Source organism: Aotus nancymaae, unplaced genomic scaffold (assembly GCF_030222135.1).
Source record: "Aotus nancymaae isolate 86718 unplaced genomic scaffold, 86718_ANA_hifiasm-v0.15.2.pri h1tg000014l, whole genome shotgun sequence".
In the NCBI taxonomy this organism is placed as follows: Eukaryota; Metazoa; Chordata; class Mammalia; order Primates; family Aotidae; genus Aotus; species Aotus nancymaae.
In genome coordinates this window covers 31,867,996-31,894,250 of record NW_026988425.1, presented here as the reverse complement: position 1 = coordinate 31,894,250, position 26,255 = coordinate 31,867,996, and the positions used below count along the sequence as shown (strand labels likewise).

Sequence of the window (26,255 nt, the reverse complement as noted above, 5' to 3'; positions counted from 1 at the left end):
AGCTTTTAAAATAGAGTTTTACCAGAAATATACAGTACATGTGTGTCATAATCCACTTTTTTCATTTACATATCTTCAACTTTTAAAATTAAATTTGGATTATTTTAGTTTTCGTGAGGACATAGTATTTTTTGTGCAGATGTAATATTTTCTTTGTAACCAATCCTTGTTGTTGAGATATTTAGGTTGTTTCCAGTATTTGTTATAATTATTAATATATTGACCCTCCTTGAGGCAGTTTTCTTTTTTTCTTTAACGAAGTATGTGAACCTATTGAGGCAATATTAATTACTACATACATTATTGTTAGTTGCCAATAATAGAATACTGGAAATGGAAATAATTGAAGGATACTCACATGTCTGCCTATACTGGATAGCATAACTCAGTGGTTCTCAAACTTTTGGTCTCAGGATCCTTTATACTCAATTATCAAGAACTCCAAAGAGCTTTTATTTATGTGGGTTATATCTGTCAAGAATTACTGTATTAAAAGTTAAAACTGGCTGGGCACGGTGGCTCACATCTGTAATTCCAACACTTTGGGAGGCCAAGGTGGGTGGATCACCTGAGATTGGGAGTTTGAGACCAGCCTGACCAACATGGAGAAACCCTGTGTCTACTAAAAATACAAAATAAGCCAGGCATAGTGGTATATGCCTGTAATCCCAGCTACTCAGGAGGCTGAGGCAGGAGAATCGTTTGAACCCAGGAGGTGGAGGTTATGGTGAGCTGAGATTGTGCTGCTGCACTCCAGCCTGGGCAACGAGCAATTTCTAAAACTAAGAAATTTAAATATTTATTAATTCATTTTAAAATGACATTTTAATTACTTTTTGAAATATGGTTAAATGTATATTTGTTAAAATATTACATGAAATATATTTAGTAAATAAAATACGTTAAAAAATTAGTAACTATATTTCTTCCACAGAATAGTGGGAAGAGTTATACTGTTTTACATTTTTGTATATCTCTTTGATGTCTGGTTTTAGAGAAGGCAGCAAGATTCTCATGTTTGCTTTTGTCTTCATATGTGATAAATACTACATGTTGCCTCTGATAATTCCATTGTACATTTAGAATGAGAATGAAAAATAAGTGTCTTAGTATTATTATGAAAATAATTTTTTTAAAAAAAAACAGAGTTGTGCTCTGTTGCCCAGGCTGGAGTGCAATGACACAGTCTCAGCTCACTGTACCCCCTTACCTCCTGTATTCAAGCAATTCTCTTGCCTCAGCCTCCCAAGGAGTTGGAATTATAGGCACCTGCTATTACACCAGGCTAATTTTTGCATTTTTAGTAGGGATGGGGTTTCACCATGTTGAACAGGCTGATCTCAAACTCCTGGCTTCAAGTGATCCGCCTGCCTTGGCCTCCCAAAGTGCTGGAATTACATGTGTGAGCCACCACAACCAACTGTACTAGGAGAATAATTTTGACCCCATGGATCTCCTGAAATGGTCTCAGGGGCCACCTGAGGTCCCTGTATTGCACCTTGAGAAACCCTGCTATAGTTTAATAAAATCTCTACCAATTAAATATGATAGCCATTTTTGTTTCAGTTTGAATTGTTTTCATGCTTGGCTATTTATACTTCTTTTGTGGTAAATTGCTTGGTTTTTTTTTTCCTGTTGATTTGTACAGACATTTCTTACATTGTTATTAATCCTTTTTTATGAATTACCTTTAAATAGTTTTTACTATTATTTATGTGTCCGTTTTAATTTTTATGTATCTATCAGTTTTGTCCTTTATGAAGTTTCTGCCTTTGTAACAAATTATGGAAATTCTCCTCTGTAGCTAGATTATAGAGTGATTTCCTCTTTCACTGATAATATCAACTATTTATTAAGCATCTACAATGTGCCAGGTACTGTATTAGGTACTGAGCACAAATTGGTAATGGATAAGGCTCACTGCCCTCATTTGACTTAAACATCATTAGCAACCACAGTAAACTATTAGAAACTGGAATGAACAGGATTTTCCAGAACCTTGAAGCTGTTTTTATTTTTTTTCTTAAAGCCTGAATAGCATAGAAAGAAGAATGATTTCTATCAGTCCTCAGTTGATTGATCCTAAAAAGCACTGCTGGCTGGGCGCAGTGGCTCACTCCAGGCCCTTTAGGCCTTCTGGGAGTTCAACCAGGCATGCTTCCTCAGCCTCAGGGGCCAGCACTTTGGGAGGCCAACGCAGGCAGATCACTGGAGCCCAGGAGTTTAAGACCAGCCTAGGCAACATGGCAAGATGCCATCTCTGCAAAAAATATGAAAATTACCCAGGCATGGTGGTGCATGCTTGTATTCTCATCTGCTTGGGAGGCTGAGGTGGGAGGATCACCTGATTGCAGGAGGTCAAGGCTGCAGAGCGGTGATCACGCCACTGCGCTCCAACCTGGGCGACGGAGTGGGACTCTGCCAATTTAAGAAAAACAAAAAAACACTGCTTATTCCCAACCTGAGGAAATTGGTAGTTTCTGTAATGGTGGTCAAGAAGTACACTTCTTTCTTATATTTTGTTTTAAACAGGTTAGTAAAATCTTATTGTTAAGAAAATTTTCTGTAGACACATGGTTTCCCTTGGGAATTATTGGTATCTTGATTTGAAGCTGAAAGTGAGGAAAGTACTAGGAGGACGGGGGGAGGAGATGGTTAAAAAAAAAAGAAGGAATAGATTCTGCAAATGTTGGCCAGTAAAGCAGAGGCTGTACACTAGCTGCCCACATTCTGAATTCAGCTCAGAGGTGAACTCAGGTGTTATGTTTGGTATGCATAGTATTTTGTAATCTGAACCAGCAACGATGAAGTTTCACAAAAAATCCTGATGACCTCAGCAATACAGCCTGTACAGTAGTCCCCCTCTTAGCCAATGGGGTTACGTTCCAAAACCCTGGGATACCTGAAATCTCAGGTTGTACCAAACCCTATATATACTATATGTTTTCCATCTGATAACAGTGATAGCTACTAAGCTACTAATGAGCTAGTAGAATGTATACTATGTGGATATGCTGAACAAAGGGATGATTCACAGGTGGGATGGAACTGGACAGTGCAAGATTTCATCATACTACTCAAAATGTCACAAGATTTAAAATCTATGAATTCTTTCTAGAACTTTCTTTTCAATATTTATGTACCATTGTTGACCATAACTGAAACCACCACAATAAGGATGGTGATGACTATTGTATTCCTTTATGGCAACAATTAATAGGAGCTGAGTTACAGCAGCTGTTATCTCTAGCCAGGACATGTTCTTTCTACTTTACCATAATCCCCAACACGCTTAATGTGTCCCCAACAGTGAGACTATGACTTGCCATTTATCACTGTCTTGCACTGTTGTTTTTCTTCATAGTAGAGATAGGGAAGAGCATGTTTCTTTGAGGACATGAAGAAAATTCCCAAATGTCCTGTGTGCACTTTAGGTCTTTTACTCACAGTATTGGTCTGCCTCCTTTAGGTGGCATTGGGTTTCCAATTCATACCTAAAGCAAGAGAGAGGTTATAAGAAACTCTGAGGTTTCTGATACCTGTTCTTTTTACTTTTTCCTCAGGCTGAAATTTTCTTTTGCTTTTCTTGTTCTCTCACACTCTGTTTTCTCTTTCATTTACTTCCCAATGAAAGCAAACAAGGAAACTCAGATGCATTTGGGAAGAAATTTTAGCTAGGCTGATTTGGTTGGGGTTTTTTATTGCTTTTTATGTCACTATTGATGTAAGTTCTTGGGCCATATTTTTCCTCATATACTTAAGATGTCATTATGTTTCAGACGTTATGAAGAGGACATGTACTGGAGAAGAATGGAGGAAGAACAGCATCATTGGGATGATCGCCGCCGAATGCCAGATGGAGGCTATCCTCATGGTCCTCCAGGCCCTTTAGGCCTTCTGGGAGTTCGACCAGGCATGCCTCCTCAGCCTCAGGGGCCTGCAGTGAGTGTCCACATTGGTGATACAAGGGGTGAAAGTTTGTTTCAGCATTAGAAGAAAATAATTTTGGAGGGGCTAATTTTTAGACTTAATCTTATAACCTTGATAGAAGGGTTTTTTTGAGACGGTCCCTTGCTCTATCACCCAGGCTGGAGTGCAGTGGTATGATCTCGGCTCACTACAACCTGCGCTCCTCAGGTTCAAGCAATTCTGCCTCAGCCTCCCAAGTAACTGGGATTACAGGCGCTCACCACCACACCTGCCTGATTTTTGTATTTTTAGTAGAGATGGAGTTTCACCATGTTGGCCAGGCTGGCCTTGAACTCCTGACCTCAGGTGATCTGCCCACCTAGGCCTTCCAAAATGCTGGGATTACAGGCATGAGCCACTGCACCCAGCTTGATAAAAGTTTGTCATCCGATTTAGAATTCTTTCCTCCATTTTTTACAGGAAGGGAGTATGTCTCCTGTGTCTTCTATATAAGGACCTCATAGAGTTTCTGGGAATCTTTTTATTTTCAGTATACGCTAAATGGGAGCAGAGCTTTTTATGTCAACTCTTCTTTCACATGAGACTCTTGCCTTTGGTTTTCCTTACTTTAGCAGGAACAACTAATTTTTTTTCTTGTTTCTTTCTTCTTTTTGCTCTGGAGAGCAGTGGCATGATCATAGCTCACTGCAGCCTCAGCTTCCCAAGTAACCGGGACACAGGCATGAGCCACTGTGCCTGTCAGGAACAACTAATGTTGAAGGCAACTGCTGTGTCTTTACATTTATTCTTACTGGCCTGGGTGTAGTGGCTTATGCCTATAATCCCAGTACTTTGGGAAGACCAAGGCGAAAAGATGGCTTGTTGCCAGAAGTTCAAGAATAGCCTGGGCAATATGGTGAGACCCAGTGTCTATAAAAAAAATTTTTTTTATTAATAGAAGTTTATTCTCATTTTCCCATTACTAGTGGCTTAGAATCTTTTTTCCTTCTTCCAGTTCTGACCATCTAAAAGCTACTTCTTCTAAACAGTGAAAGATAAGGGGTAGATTAATGGTTCAAGATAAGTACCAGAGCTGATGTGTTATTAAGACTATAGGAAAAAATCTACATCTTGAGAGTTTATGTTGTGCAGAAGCTAGGTAAAAGGGACATCTCGTGTAAGTTCAGTCTACCAAAAACAAGAATTGTTTCTCTACAGAGTAGTTACAAGGAAAAAGTAGACTTCTCTTCTTTAACCTATTCTCTCATTTATCTTTGCTCCGAGGCTTGGCAGTTGTAAGACTTGAATTACTGAAAGCAGAGAAAGTTTCAGAATCACTGGTTTTTAAAGTTGAGTAAAGAGCATTTTCATAGCTTTAGGTTTATATGTATTATAATTTTACTTGTTTTGAGGCAAAGTGTGTATACATGCATGCATGCATACATACATACATATATAGTCTTGATGATATAACTTTCCATAGTTGCATTTTTTGTTTTTACTGTAATGGAAAAAAGAAGTTAAAGCCTTTCTTATTGAAAAGATACAACAGATATGTATATTTGAAAAATAATTGTTTGCTTTTGCTCAGGAAACTTTTTTAAAACTGAGTAACTTTTTTTCTCTCTAGCCCTTACGTCGTCCTGACTCATCTGATGACCGTTACGTAATGACAAAACATGCCACCATTTATCCAACTGAAGAGGAGTTACAGGCAGTTCAGAAAATTGTTTCTATTACTGAACGTGCTTTAAAACTTGTTTCAGACAGTTTGTCTGAACATGAGAAGAACAAGAACAAAGAGGGAGATGATAAGAAAGAGGGAGGTAAAGACAGGTGTGTTTTGAAAGTTATTTACATGTGTAATTTGGTTTTTCTTATATGGACTTCTTACATTTGAAATATAGCTTACAACTCATAACTCTGGTGTGAGTTCTATGTGTTAACCATGCCTGTGTTAGATACTTCATATATTTAGCTGCTTCTTGCAAAAATAGAAATACACAGTTTCATAGACACATGTAGTCTCTAACCTTGTAATTGTACTCACTTCAAGTTTATATAAACCATTTTGAGTCTATTTCAAAGCAGCCATTATAGTTTTCCAATTGTATTCAGCTGCTCTTTTTCTATTATTTATTTGTTGCTTCTGCCCCACATTCAGTCTTTGTTTTAATAACTATTTCCTTAAAGCACTGACTATAAAGCATGATGAAGCCTAAGCTTTAGCAATATTTTTCAAGTTTGCATTATTATCTGTAACTTTATATTTTCCTTTTACCATTTGGAAATACTTTTGTATTACGTTAAACATGACTCTCATTATTCTGAATAAGAAACACAAGTGTTAGTGTCCATTGGCTTTCAGTTGTCTCCCTATAAAGAACTTAGCTCTTTCCTGATTTTTTTATTCATATTGCTTAAATGTAGTTCTAAAAATGCTGGATGTTTTTCTCCTGCAGTTGATGGAAATTTTAATGATATGAAAGTTACTTCACTTACTATTATATATTTAGAGAATATCATGCTTCTGGTTGAGCAGAGAAATAAAATTTTATTTTACTGCAGAGCTTTGAAAGGAGTTTTGCGAGTAGGAGTATTGGCAAAAGGATTACTTCTCCGAGGAGATAGAAATGTCAACCTTGTTTTGCTGTGCTCAGAGAAACCTTCAAAGACATTATTAAGCCGTATTGCAGAAAACCTACCCAAACAGCTTGCTGTAAGTATTATGGAAATGTTAATTTTTACCCCTTATCTGGTTCAGAAGTTTTTGGCAGGACTGACTGTGCTTCAGTTTAAACGTAAGCCAGCCTTTAAAATTTTGGCTTGACTTTCTGTATTGAGTTTTTTTGCTTGATTGTGCAAACTGATGAAACTATTTTCTTCCTCATCTTTTTTAGATTTTATAGTGTTTGTATTTGACATGAAACCATCTTGCTGATTTATTTAAAAATGTAAAATTGCATCATCTGTATACCTTCATTTTCTTGTTCTTCCAAGACTTGAATCATAAGAAGGCGGTTGTTCAGGACAAAGTAATTTTTTAAATAAAAATCCCATGTGTATCAAGCTTAAGTTTTTTTAATTCAGGAACCTCTTTCCTATTTAGTTGAATGCTTTTAATAAAATATAGTAACTAAAATAGGCTTTCCGATTTGAATTTCCCCAGTTTTATTGTGAATATTTTCAGTTTTCTACATGTTTATAATGGTAGGAAATACTTTCTTCATCTCCATCGAACAAAGCATGACAATTCAAAACTAGTAGAATATTTTCTTTGGGTCCTACAGAAACAAACTTTTTTTTAAGCTTAAGTTAATAAAATTTATAAAAATTTTGTGTATTAGCTTGTCAGAATGATTGAGATTTAAAATAGTGATTCCTTTAATAGTTGAGAATATAAAACTTGCAATTTAATGAAATATTTTAAATTCAGGGAATAGGATTTCATTATAATGTGTATTCTACAGTAGTGTATCAGAACAGTACCTTACTATGGCAGAGCAACTGATGAGAAAAGGGACAGTGAAGCACACTATTACGCTTAAAACTCTGACAACTGTGGCACTTACTATTGCTTGTTTTATATTACCATTATTCCAGATGGGACATTTTTTATTGTAGATGAGTCTTTTTTTTAATTATCAGGAGCCAGCAGAATTGGTACTAGCATATATGGCAGGACTTCTTAGAAGGAGCAGTGTATGATCTAGTCCTCATATAGAATGGTTACAGTAGTGAGAGCGTGAAAGAGCCATAATGAAACTGCTTTTGTTTGTTAATACAACAGATCCAATCCAATTTGTTTCTTAAAATCTTCATTACACAGGTTATAAGCCCTGAGAAGTATGACATAAAATGTGCTGTATCTGAAGCGGCGATAATTTTGAATTCATGTGTGGAACCCAAAATGCAAGTCACTATCACCCTGACATCTCCAATTATTCGAGAAGAGAACATGAGGGAAGGAGGTTGGAAAGCCATTAAACATTCTACTTTCTATTAACTTTTTTTTTTCATTTACCTACTCCTTAAGATGGCATTAAGCCCTAGAAGGCAACATGCTGGCATTACATGTGAATTTGATAGATTTGACTTATTTAGTAACTGGTTTTGCCTAAGATAATTTCCCACAGAGTAAATGCTCTTTTTTAGTGATGATGTATTTTTATATAAAACACTTATGGTATGATTGATTGTCTTGATTTCTTTCTTTTCTTGCTAACCTCAGATTTCTGGAAAAAAAACTTCAAAATTATTTTTACTGGCATAGTCAGTGCATGAAAAAATGGTTTAAAAATGTTGCTTGTGACTAGGGGGATTTAATTTGCATTAAGAAGTTTTTGCACTTGCCTTGTCTTACAAAAAGACAAGAGTGTTTCACAAACAAAATTGGCTACATATTCATAACTTATATTTTTGAGAGGCATTTTTATATATGTAATCAATTTGGCTTGTCCTGTGGTAAATATTTCTAGTTCTCTGAGGTTGCTCTTTGGCTTGGAGTGCTTTCGTAAATGCAGAACATCCTAATGCAGGAGGATTTGGGCATTTGACCCTACTATCATACTAGCAATACTGAAAAATAAACTGTGTAAATATAGGTAGCGAGTCACCACACAATTCAAGGTTTTTAAACTTAATTTACATCTATAGAATATGAAATCCTGCTGGTGCCAGCAATGTTGCTTTAGGGACTATTCTGTAACATTTTCAAAGCCTCAAAAGCTTTTAAGCTGAAAAGCATGATCAGTGTCTGCAGTATGTTGGTTCTGTTGTTTTATGGGTCAGATAAAACTTGCTTTGTTTCCTTTCATGTTTTTATACATCTTAACTTGTTGAGTATGGAGTAACAGTCTACACTAATATTTCTTTGTGATACAGGTTGAGGAAGAGGGTACTACATAAAATTCATTTGTATAAAATAGCATCAGTAGTCTCTCAATTACTGTTTCTTTAAATTTGTTTTCTTATAACAGCAATTTTTTTAAGATACTGGGCTTTTTACAACCCAGGAAAAGAACATTTTGCCAAAAATGTCATTGGGAGATATGTCTAATTTTACATACTTTGCATGTATACCATATTCAGATGATATTTATATCTTAAGCTTTGCATCTTAAATGAGTTTTGTGTTAAGGATTTTCTTATGTGAACATGAATTTCTACTAAAGGTCTAGCCATGGGTTTTGCTGGAGAAACAGTTCCTGAGTCAATCTGGTCAGGTCATATACAACATATGGGATTTGAAAAAACTACTAATATATATTATAAGTAAATGTTGCTATATTTAGTGTAAAATTATAACCATTTAACTATTTCAGAATACATTTTGTTCAGTTATATTTAGACTTAATTAAATTTATACAGTATCAAGCTTTTTTATCTTGTAAAAGTCTAAAGTTAATAGTATATTTGCAGTAAATTATTTGATAACCTATTCATTCTAAAGGAAACAAAATTATATTTTTGTCTGACCCAGACTTGAGTTAGAATTATTGTTCTGAATTTCATAAATATTTTGGTGAGGAAAATGGTCAATCCAAAATGGAAAGATTCTGCTTCAAGACACTGAGCTGAAAAGTTGGATGTGCCAAAGCGTAGAAACATTGATAGTGTTCCTTGCTGCAGATAACTGCAGTAAACCATGTCTTTAGCTTCATTATGAAGATTGCTTCTTTCTTGCTGCAGAATAACGGTATGTATTCTCTCACTGCAGCTCCCAATGCTCTGTGTCTTAAAATCATTTAAAGCCTATAGCTTGCTTTGGGGAGTTAGTACAGGGGTTAAGGAAGGCTTTGCCGGAAGAACAATTATAAATCATGAGAGTTACTACTTGCGCATAGTGTGGTAGCCTCTTTAATGCATACTGGTCCTTTTAATACCAAAAATTATTTAATAAAGGAAATGATTAAATTGTCCAAATAACTGTTAAACACATGACAGATCTGTTTTATGGTACTGTGTTTGACAGTTAAACATTAAGTAAACATTTAATTGACTTTAAGCTTGAAATGTTCAGAATGCTCTAACCCTTGCTACAGAATCTTTTCTGCAGCAAGTCAAGTATTGTGTGTTTTTTCCCACCTGTAGCTTATCAGGCCCGGTCCAAAGCCTTCTAGCAGAGGGGATTGATCCTGTCAGGGGTTGCTGCCAAGACATCGGAAGGATTTTTGACCAAGGTTTTCAAAAGCTCAGTGTCACATCTGCCATTTGATCAAGGAGGGATTTTGGATGCAGAGCCTGGCAGTTATTGTCCTTTGTGTGACTGTTTTGTTTGTTTTGTCTTCGTCTCTTCTAGAATTGAGCAGTGTTCACACTAGTTTTTAAATGGTTGAGTGGGTTATATATTTTACATGATCATGTTAATTTGAATTAATATATTTCCATTAACATTTAATCATAAAATAGTGTGGACACAGCATGTCTTCTAATTGGTGATTAACCCCTTAAAATCTATGAAATACATTCATGTAGAATAAGAATTTGCATTTTGTTTTTATAAATTAACTGGTTTTCGTTTTGCTTTGTTAACTGGGTGTTAGGCAACAAGTATGATTTTAGCAGGATATATCTAAGGGGTTAATCTATTTGAAATAGAAAATGGGTACAAAAATCCACACTAAATAAAAAATTTCTACTTATAGCTGTAATTTGTTCTTAAGTTGCAATAGGTATTAGCTGGGCATGGTGGTGGATACCTGTAATCCCAGCTATTTGGGAGGCTGAGGCAGGAGAATTGCTTAAACCCAGGAGGTGGAGGTTGCAGTGAGCTGAGATCACGCCATTGCACTCCAGCCTCGGCGACAAGAATGAAATTTCATCTCAAAGAAAAAAAAATTGCAATAGGTGTCTTGGCATTTTTGAATTTATATCACGGATTAAAAGTTCTGAAGTTATGAATGGTTACATGCAAAACAAAATTTTCTTGCATATTGGAGGAAATTATAAAATTACAAATTAATATTAGAAATTTAGAAACATTTTAAATAGAGAATGCACATTGTCATCTGTTTGCATTCTAGCTTTAGCAAATGTGAATAAATAAGAGACTTAGAGGTCCTTTAGCATGTTATAACACTACTTTGGGGAAGTCAGCTTTTTTCTTTTTTCGTGTGTCTGTGTGTGTGAGGAGTTTTGTTTTGTTTTGCTTTGTTTTGTTTTGTTTTTGAGACAGTTGCTCTGTCACTCAGGCTGGAGTACAGCAGCACAATCTTGGCTCACTACAACCTGCACCTCCCAGGTTCAAGCAATTCTCATGCCTCAGCCTCCTGAGTAGCTGAATAGCTGAGTAGCTGGGGCCACAGGCACGTGCCATCACACCCAGCTAATTTTTGTAGTTTTGAGGAGAGATGAGTTTCACCATGTTGGCCAGTCTGGTCTCCAACTCCTGACCTCAGTTTATCCGCCGGCCTTAGCCTCCCAAAGTGCTAGGATTATAGGCGTGAGCCACCATACCTGGCCTTTTTTTTCTTTTTTTATTTTTTTTTTTTTATTTTTTATTTTATTTTATTTTATTTTTTTTTTTGAGACGGAGTTTCACTCTTGATACCCAGGCTGGAGCGCAATGGCGCGATCTCGGCTCACCGCAATCTCCGCCTCCTGGGTTCAGGCAATTCTCCTGCCTCAGCCTCCTGAGTAGCTGGGATTACAGGCACGCGCCACCGTGCCCAGCTAATTTTTTGTATTAGTAGAGACGGGGTTTCACCATGTTGACCAGGATGGTCTCGATCTCTTGACCTCGTGATCCACCCGCCTCGGCCTCCCTTTTTTTTCTTTTTTTAAACTTCATAGGTTAGCTGCGCTTTCTTGTGTCCCTTTTCCTTAGCTATTGCTAACAGAATAGTTTCTTATGTTCAAGTTTTTTATAGATTCAGTAGTTGGTCTTATAAGTTTCGAGATTACTAGTATTTTTATATTGATGGCTTCTTTTTAGCACCAAATTCCTCTTTTAGTGTTTATCCTCAAAATGCCACATAGTTTTCCTTGATTATCTATAAGTCTTCCCTCTAAATATATCTTCTGAAAAATCTGTATCCCTCTGATTACTTGAGGAGTAAACACTAAGAAAAAGAAACCCTAGACAGAGAATGGAATTCTCTATCAGTTTCAAAATATGTTTTTTATAGTCATCTACTCAAGTAAGAACAAGTTATCTTTTAAGATATCTGAATGCTTATAATGAGACATGAATAATTTGACTGGAATTGCAACTGGTACTCTTAAGATAATTTTTTCTTTTATCATGTATTTTTTCTTTTGTCAATCATATTCATTTGATATACTCAATTATTAAACTGTATTCTAAATGCCCCATAATTTTGGTACTCTTTAGCCAAAGGACTGTTATATTCAATAGATATATAATTTTTCTATTTTGAGAAAATATTGATACTATTAAAATCACTGAGAGCTATGAATTAGATTGGAATAATTGCCGTTTGCTTAATGGCTTCATTAGCAGATTTGCTGTTAATATATACATTTTACAGATAATCTTTAGATAGATATAAAGATAGCCCTTTGTCTACTTTTATGAATGACTTTTATTAATGTAAAGTTAACTTCTTGTCCTAGTTTAGTTTTGTATTTTCTTCTCAAGTTTTGTGTAGCTCATTTATGTTTTAATCAGCTTAAACACCCTACATATCTATCATCACAGGATGCTGCTTGTTGCATCTTTTCCACTCTTAATTCTGTTTAACCATGCTAGTTCTTGTTCCTTGTTCTGTTGCCTATTGTTTCTCTTCAATCATTTTTTGAAATACTTTATGGGAACTTTAAATTTTAAAGGGCATGTCATACTCTCTTATAGCTAAAATTTTCATATGGAAGAGAAAATGTTAAACTCTTAGTTGGGCCGGGCACGGTCCTGTAATCCTAGCACTTTGGGAGGCTGAGGTGGGTGGATCACTTGAGGTCAGGAGTTCAAAACCAGCCTGGCCAACATGGTGAAACCTCATCTCTACTAAAAATACAAAAAATTAGCCAGGTGTGGTGGTGGGTGCCTGTAATCCCAGCTACTTGGGAGCCTGAGACAGGAGAATCATTTGAACCTAGGTGGTGGAGGTTGCAGTGAGCCGAGATTGCGCCGTTGTACCCCATCCAACCTGGGTGACAGAGCAAGACTCCATCTCAAAAAAAAAAAGTGCCTGTTTTGGGTTCTTCATTTTTTTTCTGTGATTATAACTATATTGAACATTCCATATTTATCATCAGTTCTTTGTTATATTAGCTCTAGAATAACTTGTGACCATTTAGAGTACTGAACAAACTCAGTAGTTTATTGTACATTCTCATTTATTAAGGTGGATTTTTGTGTTCCCTCGTCTTGTCATCTTTGTGCTAGTGCACTGTGTCCAGTAATCTTCCCTCAGATTTCGTTTTGGTGGGTAGGGTTTATATTTCCAGAAATTGTTTATTATATTACTAAATTAAGAGTTTAAGTTAACCTTCCTTTTGTTCCTCATATTGGATTATGTAAATTTGTTGAAAATAACTCCTTGGGTATATTAAAGTGCGGACAAGCTCTCAAATGGCTCATGTGACACTGATGCTACCTTAAGGAAGTGTCTTGCTCACCTGGTCAAACACCCATTCCTCACTGCATTTTGCCAATTCAATCCATTTTAGATGTAACCTCGGGTATGGTGAAAGACCCACCGGACGTCTTGGACAGGCAAAAATGCCTTGACGCTCTGGCTGCTCTACGCCACGCTAAGTGGTTCCAGGTTCGGAACATCATTTTACTTTTTTCTTGTAGCCTTATGAGAGAGTAGTTCAGTACAACATGTTTAACTGTGCTTAAACATTTCAAAAGATTGCCCAAGCAATACTATTTTGAATTAAATAAATATGTTAACATAGAAAGCTGGGTATGATGATCTGCATATTGCAGTTATTATTAATTTGACAATGAACTTAGGTTTGGGGGGTGTTTTGTAGTTGGGTTTTTTTATTTTTTATTTTTAGTGGCTATATTTAAAGTTGACTTGTTTAGGAACATCACATGTTTGTGTATATATATTATATTCCATAAGGCTGCAGATTAACTTTGCTTTAAATAATGGAATATGTGTTTAAAGCTTTGTGTATAGTTTTAAGATTTTTTTCCCCCTCTTTCTCTAAGTTAACAAGTGTAGGGAGTGAAAGGTGAGGAAGCAGCTGTTTGGTTTAGTGACTTTGCAGTTATGCAAAGGCACAGAAGGGAAACCAAACAGATTTCCTTAACCTTTCAGTCCCTAGACAAACTTTTTAGCTCTTTACTTTTTCTTTTATTTCTAATGTAGGCAGACTTTTTTTTTTTTTAAGTTTACTGTTTTAAATGAACACAGGTCAAGGTTCACAGGGGATCAAGAAATATTATTCTTGTATAATCTGTTTACTTTGACCTAAATACCAGCTTTTAAATACTAACCCTGGCATAAAATACTGCTGTAAATGGCAGCTCATTGAATCCAATTTTAATGTGATTGTTTTTGTTTTTATCTGAGCTTCCATTGAACAGTGGTATTTTAACTTTTTTTCATCAAGGGATATATTCAGTATTTCTAAGATTAATTCAATTGATTTTTATGTTGCTCTCAAGGCTAGAGCTAATGGTCTGCAGTCCTGTGTGATTATCATACGCATTCTTCGAGACCTCTGTCAGCGAGTTCCAACTTGGTCTGATTTTCCAAGCTGGGTAAGTAGTATGTAACTGTATGGTGTAAAAACATGTAGGAAATATTTCTGCAGCTTTTATCCTCTCCTTTTACATGTAATTATCAGCCTTATTTGCATTTACTAAATACAGTTTTTCTCTTCCAATGAGAAATCCTGGGGGAGTTTTAGAATGTTTAATTTTCTCAGAATTGACTAATTAAAGAATTCTAATTGATGTTTCTCTTTGTATTTTTCTTTCTTTTTTTGCTGTTTTCACAGTGTTCTTTTTTAAATATCACAGTATTTATTAGTTGGCTTTTACATATACAAATGTATAAAGACTGAAGAATGTTTTGGTTTTTTTGTTTTTTTGGGATTTTGTTTGTTTGTTTGAGATGGAGTTTTGCTCTTAATTGCTCAGGCTGAAGTGCAATGGCATGACCTTGGCTCACTGCATCCTCCACCTCCTGGGTTCAAGTGATTCTCCTGCCTCAGCCTCCCGAGTAGCTGGGATTACAGGCTTCCACCACCATATCTGAGTAATTTTTTATATTTTTAGTAGGGACAGGGTTTCACCATGTTGGCCAAGGTGGTCTCAAACTCCTGACCTCAGGTGATCCACCTACCTTGGCCTCCCAAAGTGCTGGGATTACAGGCCTGAGCCACCATACTCAGCAAGAACTGTTAATCTCTTTATGCAGGGACATTTTTAAAAATAATGTATGTGGTTGGGAACTGTAAAAATTCAGAAATATGTATTATTCAAAAATAATTTTAAAAATAGGAAATTCAGTAACGCAAAAAGGTACAAAATAACCAAAAGCCTTCTTATTTAAAGGCAGATTATCTTAACACTGCTTTGATTTCTCCTAGGAGAAAAAAAAGTATGCATATGTGTATGTTTCTGTCTTTATATATATATTACTGTTTGAAACTTTGATCCCTAAAGAGCAAGAATTCAGATAAACAAGGATTGATTAAAAATATAACAGCCTATCACCCCTGTTGACTCTAGAGCTGAATTAATGAGTGAATAGCCAAGATTACCTTATTTCTTTTTATTTTTTTCTCTTTTTTTAACACAAGTGTGATCTTGCTATCACAGTTTAAAACTGTACAGTTTTAAAACTTTCTTAAAAAAGTGCATCTTAGAATTATTTGAAAAGGCAGTCACATCTACTGCATTCTTTCTATGGACATGCCATATTTTGTTTAACTTATATTCATTTGATAGACATTTGGGTTTACAATCTTTTGTTATTAAATTCTCATTATACCTCATTGTATATATTGTTGTCAAGCTCTTGAGGGTGGAATAAATTGCTAGGGCTGAAATGCCAAGGTCAAAGAACATGTTCACCAGAAGGTTGGATCATTGAAAATTTCAAAAAAACTGTTAGACCTATTATATTCTTTGCACTCATTAGTTCTGGGATATTATCATACTTCTTAATGGTTAACAATATAACAGGCAAAATATGGTGGGGTGCAGTGGCTCACACCTGTAATCCCAGCACTTGGGGAAGACAAGGTGGGTGGATCACTTGAAGTCAGGAGTTCAAGACCAGCCCGGCCAACATAGTGAAATCCTGTCTCTACTAAAAATACAGCAATTAGCTGGGCATGGTGGCAGGCACCTATAATCCAGCTACTCAGGAGGCTGAGGCAGGAGAATCATTTGGACCCGGGAGGCAGAGGTTGCAGTGAGCCAAGATTGCACCACTACACTCTAGTCTGGGTGACAGAGTGAGACTCTGTCTCAAAAAAAATAAGAAAGCATACACACACACACACGGTATCTAATTTTTTGTATTTATTTAATTGAATAATGGTTGGCATTTTTAATTATTTTTTTCTTAACTTCCAGTTTCTTATTCATCGTTTTATCATATTAACTCCTTTTACAATAATTAGCCCTTATCCATGTTGAAAATTGTGTTTTTTGCTGGGCACAGTGGCTCATACCTGTAATCCCAGCACTTTTGGGAGGCCAAGGCAGGCAGATCACTTGAGGTCAGGAGTTTGAGACCAGCCTGGCCAACATGGTGAAACCCGGTCCCTACTTAAAATACAAAAAATTAGCCAGGCATGGTGGCATGCGCCTGTAATCCCAGCTACTCGGGAAGCTGAGGCAGGAAAATTGCTTGAAACCCGAGTGGCAGAAGTGAGCTGAGAATGCACCATTGCAGTCCAGCCTGGTGAACAGAGCAAGACCTTTGTCTCAAAAAAGAAAATTGTGTTTTTCAGTTTTACATCTGCTTTTCAACTTTGTGATGATTTTTGCTATATGAAAGTTAACACATTTTTACAGATTTTTTTTTTTTTTTTTTTTTTTTTTTTGTGAGATGGAACTTGTCAGGCAGGCTGAAGTGTAGTGGCGTGATCTCAGCTCACTGCAACCTTTGCCTCCCAGGTTTAAGCAGTTCTCCTTGCTCAGCTTCCCAAGTAGCTGGGATTACAGGCATGGGCCACCACACCCTGCTAACACTTGTATTTTTAGTAGAGATGGGGTTTCATCATGTTGGCCAGGCTGGTCTCAAACTGCTAACCTCAGATGATCCGCCCACCTTGGCCTCTCAAACTGCTGTTGATTTATAGGCCTTAGCCACTGCGCCCGGCATTACAAATTTTGATTCATTAATTGTTTATCATTTCTGGATTTTGTATTCTGACAGATTAGTTCACACCTGCTTTCTTTTAGAGCTTTTTTTTCCATCAAATTATATTTTTTTATATATATATATATATATATATATATATATATTAAATATATAGAAATATATATATTTCTATAGATATATATATATTTTCTATAGATATATGTGAATTTAAATATATACCAAAATTTTGGGAAGGATATATTCTAATTTATAGTAGTTAGTATTACTGAGGAGTGGGAGGAAAGGATGACTACTGTAGAGATCTGTAATGTTTAATTTTTACCAGGATAAATTACACATGTGCATTACTTAATTTAGGCCGGGTATAATGGCTCACAGCTGTAATCCCAGCACTTTGGGAGGCCAAGGTGGGCAGATCATGAGGTCAGAAGTTCAAGACCAGCCTGACGAACATAGTGAAACCTTATATCTACTAAAAATACAAAAAAAAAAAAAAAAAAAAAATTAGCCAGGCATGATGGTGGGTGCCTGTAATCCCAGCTCCTTGGGAGGCCGAGGCAAAGAAAATTGCTTGAACCTGGGAGGCGGAGGTTGCAGTGAGCCAAGACCACACCACTGCACTCCAGCCTGGGCAACAGTGCGAGACTCTGTCTCAAAAAAAAACTAGTGATAGACCAAAGATCAATCTGTCATGGTTTGGTGCCTTGTCCCTATAATCCCATTATTTTAGAGGCCCAAGGCAGGAGGATCGCTTGAGCCCCGGAGTTGAAGACCAGCCTGGGCAACATGGTGAAATCCTTTCTCAAAAGATACAAAAATTAGCTAGGCATGATGGCATGTGCCTGTAGTTCCAGCTACGGGAGAGACTAAGGTAGGAAAATCGATTGAGCCCAGGTCAAGTCTGCAGTGAGCCATGATTGTGCCACAGCAATTCAGCCTGGGTGACAGAACGAGACCTTATCTCTCTTTTGTTTTCTTTGAGGTATATCTACAAATGATATTTTGCCTCCCAATACTTTTTATTTTTTATTTTAATTAAAAGATAATTCTAGAGTAACCAATATGGAATAAAAAATACTGCTTGGCACATATGCTATGTTCCCGATTGTATTGAAAATGTTTCTGGTCTATAAAGTGTATTAAGCATGGTGGTATAGCCTTTTATTTGAGATATTTACTTGTCATGTTGAATTATCAATCTTTTCCCGGTTTACTAAGCAAATTTTGAATCAGTAATGGAAGTTGAACTTTTATCAGACAATTTTTAAGTCTTGTTAACATGAATATATAGTTTTACTCCTTCAACCTGTTAGAGTTCTTCATACTGAACTACCTTTGCATTCTGGGAATGATTCTTCATACATATGAGAAAAGTGTTTTAATGAATTCTTAAGTTCTTTTTTTTTGTTTTGAAATGGAGTTTCGCTCTTGTTACCCAGGCTGGAGTGCAGTGGCACGATCTCGGCTCACCACAACCTCCGCCTCCTGGGTTCAAGCAGTTCTCCTGCCTCAGCCTCCCGAGTAGCTGGGACTATAGGCACGCGCCTCCATGCCCAACTAATTTTTGTATTTTTAGTAGAGACGGGGTTTCACCTTGACCAGGATGGTCTCAATCTCTTGACCTCGTGATCCACCCGCCTCGGCCTCCCAAAGTGCTGGGATTATAGGCGTGAGCCACCGCGCCCGGCCAATTCTTAAGTTCTATTTGCCAATAGCTTGTTGAGGAATATCTCAGTGACATGAAATAATTTTTTTAAGTTTTGTTTTTGTGCTCTTTGTCAGATTTAGAAGCAGTGATCACTAGCTCTCTAAAAATAATTTGGAAGCTTTTCTTTCTTTAAACTCTGAAGCAGTTTTAGTAGCATCGAAACTTTGTTTCTTGATAGTTTATAAAAATTCATATGACATCGTCACTTCCCAATTCCTTTTAAGGGAATAGTGTTTTCTCTATTTCTTCTATTATGATTAGTTTCTCTTGTGGTTAGTTTTGGCAATTTCTATTTCCCTTAAAAAATAACCCATTCAATAGAATTAGGCTTTTTAGGATTTTTTATTAATGTTTTTGTATCTTTATTCTCTCTCTCCTCTCTCTGTGTGTGTGTGTGTGTGTGTGTGTGTGTGTGCGCGCGCATGTGTGCTTTTAATTCTTCTTTGTGTCATTGATTAGCCAGTAAACCATTTGCCAAATGGGAGCAAAATTACAATATGAGTGTTTCAATATTTATTTAGGTGTTTTAAATTCATTAATTCTTAATAGATTTCAAATGCAATAATTTGTAGGTATTGTATAGCTTCAGATTTTATTTATTTATTTATTTTTGAAATTGAGTCTATCTAGCTCTGTAGCCCAGGCTGGAGTACAGTGGTGCTTTCTTGGCTCACTGCAACCTCCGCCTCCCAGGTTCAAGCAATTCTCCTGCCTCAGCCTCCTGAGTAGCTGGGATTACTGGCATGCGCCACCACACCCAGCTATAATTGTATTTTTAGTAGAGACAGGGTTTCATCATGTTAACCAGGGTGGTCTAGAAGTCCTGACCTCAAGTGATCCACCCACTTCAGCCTCCCAAGGTACTAGGATTACAGGTGTGAGCCACTGTGTGCGTACCAAATTTTTTAAATGTATGTCAATACAAGCATTGTACATCATCATCCTGCTTCCTGCTTTCTTAAACTTTGGTCCCCTCTACCCACCCAGAGTGTCCTTGAAGCTGTCTTTGTTGTACTAAGTCCACATTTTAATACTTGGGTGAAAGACTCTCAAGACCATGGCGTCTGAGCCACACTTGGCAATCCAGGCTTTCAGCACTGCAGATTGGCCCTACCCGGGCTTTCTTTGAGAGAGTCACCCATTTACTTCACAGGGTGCTTTCTCCTCTGAGGGGGTGGAGAGCCATAAGAACTGAGAAGAAAAGAGAATGCACAGGTCAAAGGAATTGAGGGCACATTGGCCACAGCAGGGGAAATGATTGTGAAGAAAGTCAAAAATGAAAAAAGCTGCTGGCTGATCTTTGAAATCATTTACCTATAACAACAAATAAATTAATATTTCAGTACTTTAAAAAAAACAAAATGTCAGTATTTTGACATTTAAAATTTGCTCCTAGTGTTGTATTCTTTAGGCAGTGGTTTATGTGTTTTATTGTTTTTTCATCTCCTCAAAATCATTTCTAATCCTCATTAATAATTTATTACCTTATGAATTTATCTTTATTTTCCTTGGGGTGTTCTGTTACATTTTACAGACTTCTTTAGTTGGATACTTCATTCATTCATTTACTCTGTAGTTATAGAGGTTTTAAAGCTGCAGTTTATGAACACAAATTTTGGGCTGCATAGGTAATGCTTTCTCTTTATTTTCTATGTGATTTGTTTTCATACTGTTTTTAAGCCAACAGTTTTGAGGGAATTCCCCTGACTCCAAGACACAGTCTCGCTCTGTTGCCCAAGCTGGAGTGCTCTGGTGAGATCTCAGCCCACTGCAGCCTCCGCCTCCCAGGTTCAAGTGGTTCTCCTGCCTCAGCCTCCTGAGTAGCTGGGATTACAGGCGCGTGCCACCACGCCCGGCTGATTTTTGTATTTTTAGTAGAGACAGTTTCACCATGTTGACCAGGCTGGCCTAGAACTCCTGACCTTGTGATCTGCCCACCTCGGCCTCCCAAAGTGCTTGGATTACAGGCGTGAGCCACCACACCTGTCTGAGATTGAAGGAGGGTTGCTTTTGTTTCTGTAAATAACATCTAGTTTTTATGGCATTGTGATTCAAGAAATGTAGTCTATTTGTAATTTTTGGAATTTAAAGGGTTTTTTGTAGCCTAATATATGTTCAGTTTTTATAAACTATGGTTATTTAAAAAAAGATGTGCTCTCAACAAGGTATAATGCATACCTCTGAATTTTTGTACTTCAGTCATTTTGTTCCTTTTTTTTTCTTTTGAGACAGTCTCTCTGTTCACCCAGGCTGGAGTTCAGTGGTATGATCTTGGCTCACTGCAGCCTGCAACCTCCACCTCCTGGGTTCAAGCAGTTTTCCTGCCTCAGCCTCCCAAGTAGCTGGGATTACAAGCATGCATCACCATGCCTGGATAATTTTTGTATTTTTAGTATTTTCATCATGTTGGCCAGGCTGGTCTTGAACTCTTGGCCTCAAGTGATCTGCACCTCCCTCAGCCTCCCAAAGTGCTGAGGTTATAGGTATGAGCCACTGTGCCCTGCCCTCAACTTCTTATTGAATAGGCTGAGGGTGAGGAAGAAACGTTGATGTTGCCGTCTCCATTGGCAGAAATGGAAGATAACTCCCATATAAGTGGATCTGCACAGTTCAAACTCGGGTTTTTCAAGGGTCAACCATAGAGTTCCCACATATCCCCTGCACTCAGACATACACAGCCTCCCCGATGCTAGAGTATTATGTTTGTTACAATTAATGAACCCACATTGATTTGTGACTATCATCCAGAGTCTGTACAGAATGGATTTTTATCTCTACTTTTCATGCTATGTTCCACGCAAGTACAAAGATATGCAAATCTCTTCTCACCTTTATCGATAACTTCTTTTCCTTCCCCTGTGAGATGTGATTGGAGGATTGCTTATGAAAAAGAGTAGGATTTAGCTATCTGCAGCCTTGTTAGCAAATGTAGGTTACACTCTCCTGTGTCTTTACCAGATGTGCTGTGGCACTCTATATGTGATGGAGTTTATTGGCACCTCTTGAGTGTCAGATTTCAACCCAAGAAGGACTCCTAGAGCCTTTCTTTGCAGGATTTGCTCCATTTGTTTCCTGAACCTATTTTACCATTTCCTTTCACTACAACTTACATTCTCCTGTACCAAGAGAGCATTTGGGTATGTGAAGCTAATTTGGGGCTCTATGTTGAGTCCACAGCCATCTTTGAAGTTTTTTCCTACCTCTTACTCCTTTGGAAGATCTTACCTTTTTTTTTTTTAATCTGCATTTTAGGCCAAATGCATTTATTATTGGAAATAATTTGATGTGAATAATAACTATTTTTCTGTTCTTTCCTGATTTCCTGATTTCTTCTGCTCTTTCTTTCCTGATTTTCAAAGTCTTCAGGATAGCAAATTGTAGTGTTTTTCTTTTCTCTGGTGAGTTAGAAGATGGTCAGAGTTTTTCCTTTTAGGAAAATTTTTCCTAACATGATTCATTTTACCTTTCTCCAAATTGGAGGTTATTGGTGAAATTTTTGGGATTTGTTGAATCAGCTGCCAACCCCACCCCCACTCAGAGAGCCAAGTTTGAGTTTTGCCTAAGCAGGGTAAACACTCAGTTCCTTAGGAATGTTCTCTGTCACTGGCCTTTTATCTGTTTAAGTCAAGCTATTACATTTTGCTTGAAATGTAATAGTCAAACTATTACATTTGTCTCTTTGTTTTTGAGACGAGGTCCCTCTCTGTCACCTAAACTGGAGTATGGTGGAGCAGTCCTGGCTCACTGCAGCTTTGAACTCCTGAGCTCAAGCAGTCCTCCTGCCTGAAACTTCCTAGTGCCTGTGACTATAGGCACATGCCATCACACCTGACTAATGTCTTTATTTTTAGTAGAGTTGAGGTCTCATATGTTGCCTTAGCTGGTCCCGAACTCCTGGGCTCAAGCGATCCTCTCGCCATAGTCTTCCAAAGTGCTGGGATTATAGGCATGAGCCATCATTCCTGGCCTTAATATATTTCTTAATCATGTTTTGAAGGGAAGAGAGTTTGGGTCTGTGCTATTGACATAAACAGGAGTAACTTTATCAAATGAAAGAAATTTGAAATTCTTATGAACTGTATTATGTTTAATTTTATTTAGCATTCAGATGACTTACTTTGAACAAATCCTTAAGTAACAATGCCTGCTTTTGTGGCCTTTCCTTTACCACTGCAATGAGGATTGAAAATGGTGTTCTGCCTTCAAATTCATGACAAATTGTTCTTTTGTCATGAATCCATGGTGATGAAATGAAATATAGGTAGAGTTCTGTTGTAATGTTGGTCAGACATCAGAACTGCTGTGTGCTCTCTAAACCTTTAGAATAGTATGACTGCAATAACTTATAAAAGGCATGAAGTTAGTTTTTTTTTAATGTTTATTATAGGCCTAGGACAATGACTCATACCTGTAATCCCAGCACTTTAGGAAACCGAGGTTGGCGGGGGTCACTTGAGGCCAGGAGTTCAAAACCAGCCTTGTTTGTATAGTGAGACCGTATGTCTACAAAAGATAAACATAAAAATTAGCCAGATGTGATGGCACACACCTGTAGTCCCAGCTACTCAGGAGGCTGAGGTCGGAGGATCACTTGAGCCGAGGAGTTTGAGGCTGCAGTTATCTGTGATTTCACCACTGCACTTCAGTTTGGTCCATAGGCTAAGACCATGTGTGTGTGTCTCTCTCTCTCTCTCTCTCTCTTTCTCTCTCTCTCACACACACACAATGTTTATGACTATTTTATTTCTAAACAGTATCTCATGATGAGGAGTATTTCACACACACACACACACACAAAAAAATCTGTTATTGAGCTGGTTACAGTGGCCCATGCCTGTAGTCCCACGTACTCAAGAGGCTGAGGCAAGAGGATCTCTTGAGCCCAGGAGTTTAAGGCTAGCCTGGGCACACAGCAAGACCCTATCTCAAAAAAAAAAAAAAATCTACCACAATATTGGTGAACGTTGAAAACAGTATGCTAAATGCAAGAAGCCAGGCACAAAAGGTCACATAATCATAGAGACAGAGTGCATGTTTCTAATAGAAATAGGGGTAAGAGGGTTTACTTTGGGGTAATGGAAATGTTTTGGAACTAGATAAAGGTGGTTACATAGTGTAATCATGCTGCTGAATTATTCACTTTAAAATGGTTAATGTTATCTTTTTTGAGATAAGGTTTCACTCTGTCAGTCGGGCTGTAGTGCAGTGGCATGATCATGACTCACTGCAGCCTCTACTTTCCAGGCTTAATGACTCACCCTGCAAAGTACGTAGGACTATAGGTGCATGCTACCATGCCTGGCTAGGTTTTTTTAAAAATTTTTTGTAGAAGTAAGGTCTCACTATGTTGCCCAGACTGGTCTCAAACTCCTGAACCCAAGAGATCCTCCCATCTTGGCCTCCAGAAGTGCTGGGATTACAGGTGTCAGCCACCATGCCTGACTTTTTTTTTTTTTTAAGAATGGTATGTCAAATGTAAAGGAGTCATTAAAGGTGGATAAAACTGCTATAATTATTCTTCCTGCCCAAATATCAGTTGAAATGTGTTAATATTTCTTTTTATATATTTTACTGGCTTTCAGAGGCATTTGTAAGTAGTGCAGATTTTAGTGGTGGTAGTTTGTACCAGGAGTTCTTCTGGCTGTTGCTGATAGAACCAACAGAGTTCTAAAATGACAGGACACTGACATCTCAGGGCAAAAAACAGTTTCAGCTTACAAAAGAATCACTAAATGGTACATGAACTAACTCAGCATTGGATACTCCCTACCAAAATCATCTATTTAACTGTATGCACACCCCCAGTTCACTAAAAGCTGTAAGTAAACCTTTTCCCTGCAAGTCATGACCATTTTTATTAAGACTTTTCATACATTTCACCATATGAAATAAAGTGCTGTGAGTAAATATATTACAAAAATGCAACCACCTGCAAATGGGCTTACAAATCAGAGTCTTTTTGCATGTTATCAATAATAATCCATGTCAACTGGACTGTGTAAGTGGCTTTTTTATATACAATTGCCTATTGTTAGGGTAGTCATAAAATCGTATTTTAAGAGCATAAACATTTTAATCTGTAAAATGAGAATGATGGTTATATCTGCCTTCAGAACATGATTATAATAATTAGAATTGGTTAATACATGTGAAGACTTAGAGCATTGCTTAATGAGGCTAAGTACTCAATAAGTGGTAGCTATAATGAAGAGTTAGATAACTGCTACTGTTACTTAGCCAGAACTCCTAGTTCTGTGATTGTTTCTAGTCTGTTACAAATTTAGAGCTGGGCAGAGTATTTTTTGTGCTTTTGTGATGTAGTAATAGCCCTATTGTAAATTCTTAGTACTCACATTGCTGGGCTAATTCATGCGTGTCTTTTAAAATTTTGATAGAGCTTGCCATTGTGCTTTAAAGAAAGGTTTTACTAGTTTACGCTCCCACCAGTGAAAGTGCCTGTGTTACTACAATCTCATCAGGTGGCTTTGTTTTGTTTTACATAGGTCTTTAGCTCTACCAGAGCTGGAAACTAATATTCAAGGAAACTAGTTAATGTTTTCTCTCTGGATCACCCATTAATGAAAGATACTTATTGAAACATAGTGAGAAAGAAAAATTATTTTCATTCAGAAAGACCTGGGTTCAGATCTCAGTTTTATCACCTAGCTACATGACCTTGGACAAAGCTATTTTTAGCCTCTTAAATTTATGGGGTTTTTTTCATCTTGAATTAAATTATGCATGTAAGAGATCATTTAGCATGATGCCTGCCACTTACTAAGAGTTACTCTTATTATAACTGGAGATGGGAAGGGAAAAAATACATTTCATGAGTGTTTTTAAAAAGCAAATAAGGTTGGGTGCAGTGCCTCACGCCTGTAATTCCATCATTTTGGGAGGCCAAGGTGGGAAGATCACTTGAGCCCAGGAGTTCAAGACCACCTCAGGCAACATAGGAAGACCTCATCTCTATTAAAAATTTAAAAATTAGCTGAGCATGGTGGTGGGTCCTGTAGTACCACCTACTCAGGAGGCTGAGGTGGATCACTTGAGCCCAGGAGGTGAAGGCTACAGTGAGTTATAATCACACCAATGCATTCCAGTCTAGGAAACAGAGCAAGACCCTGTCTCTAAAAAAGTAAATAAAAAGCAAATATTTAGTTGAGTGCAGTGGCATTCACCTATAGTCTCAGCTACTAGGGAAGCTGAGATAGGATTACTTGAGCCCAGACATTGAAGCTCAGCTGCAGTGTGCTATGATTGTGCCTGCAGATAACTACTGCACTCCATCATGGACAACATAGTAAGACCCCGTCTGTAAAAAACATTTTTTAATTTAAAAATTTTTAAAGCAAATATTACAATCCTTGATT

At 37.2% G+C, this 26,255-nt stretch overlaps 1 protein-coding gene across 4 annotated transcripts in view; it reads left to right on the top strand.

Moving 5' to 3' along the window:
- The window catches only part of ZFR (zinc finger RNA binding protein), an 87,365-nt gene that overhangs the window by 50,993 nt on the left and 10,117 nt on the right, over positions 1-26,255 (top strand). For 2 of the 4 annotated variants that reach the window (XM_012459937.3, XM_012459936.3), the window contains 6 exons: positions 3,780-3,942; positions 5,540-5,745; positions 6,478-6,628; positions 7,739-7,880; positions 13,543-13,640; positions 14,498-14,593. In XM_012459937.3, the coding sequence (XP_012315360.1) occupies positions 3,780-3,942; positions 5,540-5,745; positions 6,478-6,628; positions 7,739-7,880; positions 13,543-13,640; positions 14,498-14,593 (856 nt within the window). Of the gene's footprint in view, positions 1-3,779; positions 3,943-5,539; positions 5,746-6,477; positions 6,629-7,738; positions 7,881-13,542; positions 13,641-14,497; positions 14,594-26,255 lie in introns of those variants that run through there. The other 2 variants (XR_010342572.1, XM_064375916.1) reach the window with 2 other exon arrangements.